At 51.5% G+C, this 6,000-nt stretch overlaps 1 protein-coding gene across 1 annotated transcript; it reads left to right on the forward strand.

Annotated features, from left to right (window-relative positions):
- Positions 1–688: 688 nt before the first annotated feature.
- Nr0b2 (nuclear receptor subfamily 0 group B member 2) lies at positions 689–3,720 on the forward strand. Its single transcript, XM_059256165.1, has 2 exons — positions 689–1,340; positions 3,209–3,720. The coding sequence occupies exons 1-2, from the start codon at positions 800–802 to the stop codon at positions 3,448–3,450; spliced, it is 783 nt and encodes a 260-aa protein (XP_059112148.1). The 5' UTR covers positions 689–799; the 3' UTR covers positions 3,451–3,720.
- The last annotated feature ends 2,280 nt before the right edge of the window (positions 3,721–6,000 follow it).

The following is a 6,000-nucleotide window of genomic DNA, read 5'->3' on the forward strand; positions in this document are numbered from 1 at the left end:
GACCCCCATCTAGCCGGTCCTCAGTAAATGGCAGCCATGCAGTTTCCCAGTTTTGCCAGGGCCAGCAGGCCAGCCTCTCTGGAGCTACAGGAATGCAGACTGGGAGCAGGGGGCTCTGAATGGTCTTCCTCCAAAGGGGCCCCTGCACTGGAGTCACAGGAGGGGGGGGCCCTCCTAGACTGTACGATGATCAAAGTCTCCCAGGGACCTGGCTCTCTTCCCTGCAGCCTGTTCCTTCCCGACAACAGGAGCAGAGCCCCAAGGTTAGGCAAATACAGCAGAGATAAGGTACTTCCAGACTGGGTCATGCATTCAAGGCTTTCGCCGGCTCTCTCTGGCTGGCTCTTTGGCTCAGTGAGAACCCTGGTCTTGCATGCATGAAAGTGGGCACCAATAGAAAAGGCAGTCACAGCCACTGGCTGGTTGAGCGCCTGAGACCTTGGTGCCCTGGTACAGCCTAGGTTAATGACCTTGTTTATACACTTGAGTCAGCCGATAAAGGGCATCCAGGCAGCAGGCAGGTGGCCCTGTGCCCTGCAATGGCCACTTCATTGACTAAAGCGATAGCAACGCCACGTGGAGCTCCAGTGCCCCTCCCCCACCATTTCCTCAGCAGTCCTGCCAGGGTCAGTGCGTGTGTGCATTGTGTGTGTATGTTTTTTTTTTTTTTTTTCAATGAACATGACTTCTGGAGTCAAGGTTGCTTGGCCGTTCCCCCTCCCGCCCATCGAGGATATAAATAGCACCCACAGTACAGAGAGCCAGATAGCTGGGAAGAAACAGGAACAAGACACCAGCCATGAACTCCAGCCAGTCTGGGGACTGCCCATGCGAGGGCTCTGCAGGCCGCCCAACTATTCTGTATGCACTTCTGAACCCCAGCGTCAGGGCCAGGCCCATTGCATCCGCATCCCGAAGTCACTGCCTGTGCCAGCAGCACCGGCCTGTGCGGCTGTGTGCGCCACATCGCACCTGCCGGGAGGCCTTGGATGTCTTAGCCAAGACGGTAGCATTCCTCAGGAACCTGCCATCCTTCTGCCGCCTGCCCCGTGAGGATCAGCGGCGCCTGCTGGGGGTCTGCTGGAGCCCTCTCTTCCTGCTCGGGTTGGCCCAAGATACTGTGACCTTTGAGGTGGCTGAGGCTCCGGTGCCCAGTATACTTAAAAAAATCTTACTGGAGAAACCCAGCAGTGGTACCCGGGATGCCCCGCTACCAGACCGGCCACAACCCTCGCTGGCTGCTGTGCGGTGGCTCCAGCGCTGTCTGGAGTCCTTCTGGAGCCTTGAGCTGGGTCCCAAGGAGTATGCCTACCTGAAAGGAACCATTCTTTTCAACCCAGGTGAGCTCCCAGACTCTCCTGGATGGGGGCCAAGCTGGGAGGGGACCCATCCAGGGAACAAACCTTCTTGGAGCTTGACATCCACTGTCCCTTTGTATCTTCCTTAGACGCAAATAGATACCTCACAGGAGAGGCATAGAGAGATTAAGCAACTACCTGAAACCACAGAGCAGGCAGAGGCAGAGCAGGGCTGGGCGTGCTGGTCAAGCTAACGCAGAGGTTGCTCTTGCCGCTGGGCCTGAGAAATTTGTCCTGACTCTCAGGGACTGTGGGAGGGTGGAGGGGGTGGGGTAGACACAGCCACATCTTCAAGGGCAGGCTGTACAGTGAGGTTCTGAAGGTTAAAGTCCTCCGTGGGTTCAGAGAGGCCACACAAAAAGAATGAAAGAGTGAGAGCACTCCTTGGGAAATCTAGCCAGGAGAACAGTGATTGGGGGGTGGGGTGGGGTGTCGGGTTGCAGGAGGTCATGCAGAGAATTGAGGCAGAGTCTCACCATGTAACTCTGGCTGGCCTAGAACTCATTGTGTAGAGCAAGTTGACTTCAAACTAAGACCATGCCTGGCATGGGAAAACATTCTTTGTAGCTTTGAGGAAGACAAGAGACAAGCCTTGAAAGTTAAAGTATAATGCCAAACAGCAGAAACAGTACCAAATAGCCACATGCATTCGCCATATGTCAGGACTTAGTCTAAGGGTTTTACAAATATTGGTTTGGTTAAACCTCGTAACAATCATGGGTGATAGGTACTGTCATTCCCACTTGACAGATGAAGAAACTGAGGCATGAAATTAAACTACTCATCTACAGTCACTCAGAAAGATTAAACTGCTTGTCCAGGGTCATTCAGCTAGTAAGGGGCAGTGCTGGGATTCACATCCAGAGAGCCTGGTTCTGGTTTTGTATTTTTTTTTTCAAGACAGGGTTTCTCTGTGTAGTCTTGGCTGTCCTAGAACTCTTTCTGTAGACCAGGCTGGCCTTGAACTCACAGAGCTCCACCTGCCTCTGCCACCCAAGTGCTGGGATCAAAGGTGTGCGCCACCACCACCACCGGGCCTTGTTTTGTATTTTTTTAAAAATCCATTTAGTCAGGCACTGGTGGCCCACTGGTGCCTTTAATCCCGACACTGCAGAGGCATGGCAGGTGGATCTCTGTGAGTTCAAGACCAGCCTGGTCTACACATTGAGTTTCGGGACATGCGGGGCTACACAGAGAAACCCTATCTCAAAAAAAAATGTGTGTGTGTATATATATATATAATTTTATGTGTATGAGTTTCTACCTGTATGTATGTGTGTCATCTGGGTGGGAGCTCACAGAAGCCAGAAGAGGGTGTCAGGAATTGGAGTTATAAGCAGTTGTGAGCCACAGTGTAGGTGGGAACAGGATCCAGGTCCTCTGCAGTAGCAGTAAGTGCTCTTAACCACTGAGCCATCTCTCTAACCCGTATGTCTTTTTTACCCACACTATGTACTTCCTGTCTACAAGTAGATAGATCAATAAAATGAAGGAGATGGTGGTTGAAACCTCCAAGGTAGCAGAGTAGGCCAAGGCCTGTAACTCATTAGTAAAGTACTGCCTCCCGAGCTCCAGGTCCTGGATTTGATTCCCAGCACCACCAATTAGGCTCTTCTCTATCTTTAAAGGCTGGGAATGTAGTTCAGTGGTACAGTTCTTACCTAGCATGTTAAAGGAGCCATCAATATATAGTCCAGTTGTAGAAATCCTGCCAAGCAGACTCTGGCAAGCACAAGGCCCTGCAATTACACCCCAGCATACGAGGAGAGGGAACTGCTAACATTCCCCCAGCCTGGGCTAGCCTCCACGGAGTAGCTGCTCACCAGCCCTCTTCACTCTCTCTGCCCCAGATGTGCCGGGCCTCCATGCCTCCTGCCACATCGCTCATCTGCAACAGGAAGCTCACTGGGCCTTGTGTGAGGTCCTGGAGCCCTGGTACCCAGCTAGCCAAGGCCGCCTGGCCCGAATCCTCCTCATGGCCTCCACTCTCAAGAACATTCCATGCAGCCTTCTGGTAGACCTCTTCTTCCGCCCTATCATCGGAGATGTTGACATCGCTGAACTGCTCGAAGACATGCTTTTGCTGAGGTGACCTGCAGAATGAGGTCCAGTGCTTCCAAAGGGGAGCCTGAAAGGTAGCACTCAACTCCCCAGGAGCAGCCCTCACCTCAGCCACACCCCCAGCTTGGACTTCCTTGGTTTGAACACAGTGTACTACTAACGACCTAATAGGCCCTTGGTGGCCCCCAAAGCCTCTGGGCCAGGGACAGGGAGGGAGCATGAATGAGGCTGTATATCAGACCAGAATTCCTCCTGACTTTGTATAAAACTAAATTAAGTTATTGGTTTTTTTGTAATAAAAGGTATGACTTGCTGACACCATAGTTGCCTGTGGAAGGGATCCGCCAATCTCCAGGGTACACCCTACTCTTGCCGGAGGGGACCCCTAGAAAAGAACCCGAGACCAGCTCCTTGATGTTCTAGAGAGGGATGGCAACATCAATGCTGAGGATAAGGTTTATTTTACAAGTGAATGAGAAGCCACCAGAAAGCATCCTCTCACTTCCTGCCACCTTTATACCCTTCTCCCTGAGCAGAGGGACTTTCTGTCCTTGCCTCCAGAGCCTTTATTGTCCCCTCTCAGGTTACTGTCCCCTAGAGGCTGTCTCTCCCTCAGAGGAATTGGGATAGCAGCTAATCACAGAAATGCCCCATTCTCAAAATAGACAAGGCCATTTCACTTTCAAGGATTTTTGACCCTCGGTGATTCCCCGCCTCCTGCAATTGACAGAAGATACTGGTCCAATGCTCTCCCAGCACCAGGGACAAAGCAGCAGCCAGAGCAGCCCTGGAAGCAGCTTAGAGGCAGAGCCAGGCAGAGGGTTAACTATGGCATGGCCACCCTAGTTGTTAAAGTCTGAAACCACTGTGTCCTGCGTCCCTGAGCTCCCTTCCATCTCCCCTCTGCCCTGCCACAGCCCCCTCAGGGGGTCCTTCCCATTGTCCCAGCCACCTAGCTGTGCTTGGTCGGGCCACAGCCTCCGGTCCTGCTCCATTCAGAGCCTGGCTAGAGTCTGTTTTGATTGGCTAATGTCTGTGCCTCCATGTTTGTTAAATATTTTGACCCGGTTACCCTGGGTCAGGGTGACTGACCTGAAGGGTGGCCAGGAGGAAATGATAACAACACAGTTGCCCATAGGGCTTTCAGACCTCCTCCTGGGCTGATCAGGCTCCACCCCTTTCACCTCCACAGTTTGGATCCTTCTCACGGGGGCCAAGTTAATCATTGCTCAGAGAGAGGTCACTCTTTCAGGGGCAACAGCCGAGGAGTCACCCCTCAGGCCTGGCTCTAAAGCTTCCAGCTTAGGACCACACCTCCTCCCCATTATAGACACCGAGTGCCAGCACCAAGAACACCCCTGTGCCTCCCCCAGCCCCTTATTATAGAACCACACAGCTCAGACGCCACAACAAGGATTCACAGAACTCAGATGTATAGCTCAGGGTCACCCTCACAGAAACTCTCTCTAACACACACACACACACACACACACACACACACACACACACACACACAGACCCTCAACCGACCCCCACATAGTACTGTAAAGCACGTTGCAGCAGATTCCCCCAAAACCATTTATATGTACCCAAGCCACACAGTCACAATGCAATGCACCTGTGCACCCAAGAGTGGGCGTACTGCTTGGAGACACCTTCAATCTGCACATGTTCTTCTGTTTATTTTACTTTATTTTTTTATGTGTGTGGATATTTTGCCTGCATATGTGTCTGTGTATATGTCCATGCCCAATGCCCTCAGAAGCCAGAAGAGGGCATAGGATCCCCTGGTACTGGAGTTACAGATGGCTGCGACCCACCATATAGGTTCTTGGAATTGAACCTGAGTCTTCTGGAAGAGCAGCCAGTGCTTTTAACTGCTGAACCATCTGTGATGGTTTGAATGAGACTGGCCTCCATAAGCTCATGTTTGATTGTATGGTCCCCGGTTGGTGGAACTGTTTGGGGAGGATTAGGAAGTATTGCCTTGGTGGAGAAGGTATGTCACAGAGTGGGCTTTGAGGTTTCAAAAGACTCACCCCATTCCCAGTTAGCTCTGTGCCTGCTGCTTGCAGATCAAGAAGTGAACTCTCAGTTGCTGCTCCAGCTGCCAACCTCTGTCTCCGTCATAAACGTCAAGCCTCTGGAACCATAGAACAATTAAATTCCTTCTGTTATATGTTGTCTTGGTTACAGTGTTTTATCACAGTAGAAAAGTAACTAAGACACCATTTCTCCAGCCCTATGCCCTTCTTATTTTTATAGATTATCTATTAGGTATACAGTGTTCTGCCTGCATGAATACTTACACACCAGAAGAGGGCACCAGATCTCATTATAAATGGTTGTGAACCACCGTGTGGTTGCTGGGAATTGAACTCAGGACCTCTGGAAGAGCAGCCAGTGCTCTTAACCTCTGAGCCATCTCTTCAGCCCCCCACCAGCCCCCTGCCTATGCCCCCTCCATTTTTTTTAAAAAAAGAGACAGAATCTTATTACTTAGTCCAGGCTGGCTTTGTGATCCTCCAGCCTGCCATGTGCTGGGATCACAGGTATGCACTGTTACACCTGGCTGTGGGAT

This window comes from Peromyscus eremicus, chromosome 2 (genome assembly GCF_949786415.1).
Source record: "Peromyscus eremicus chromosome 2, PerEre_H2_v1, whole genome shotgun sequence".
NCBI classification, from domain to species: Eukaryota; Metazoa; Chordata; class Mammalia; order Rodentia; family Cricetidae; genus Peromyscus; species Peromyscus eremicus.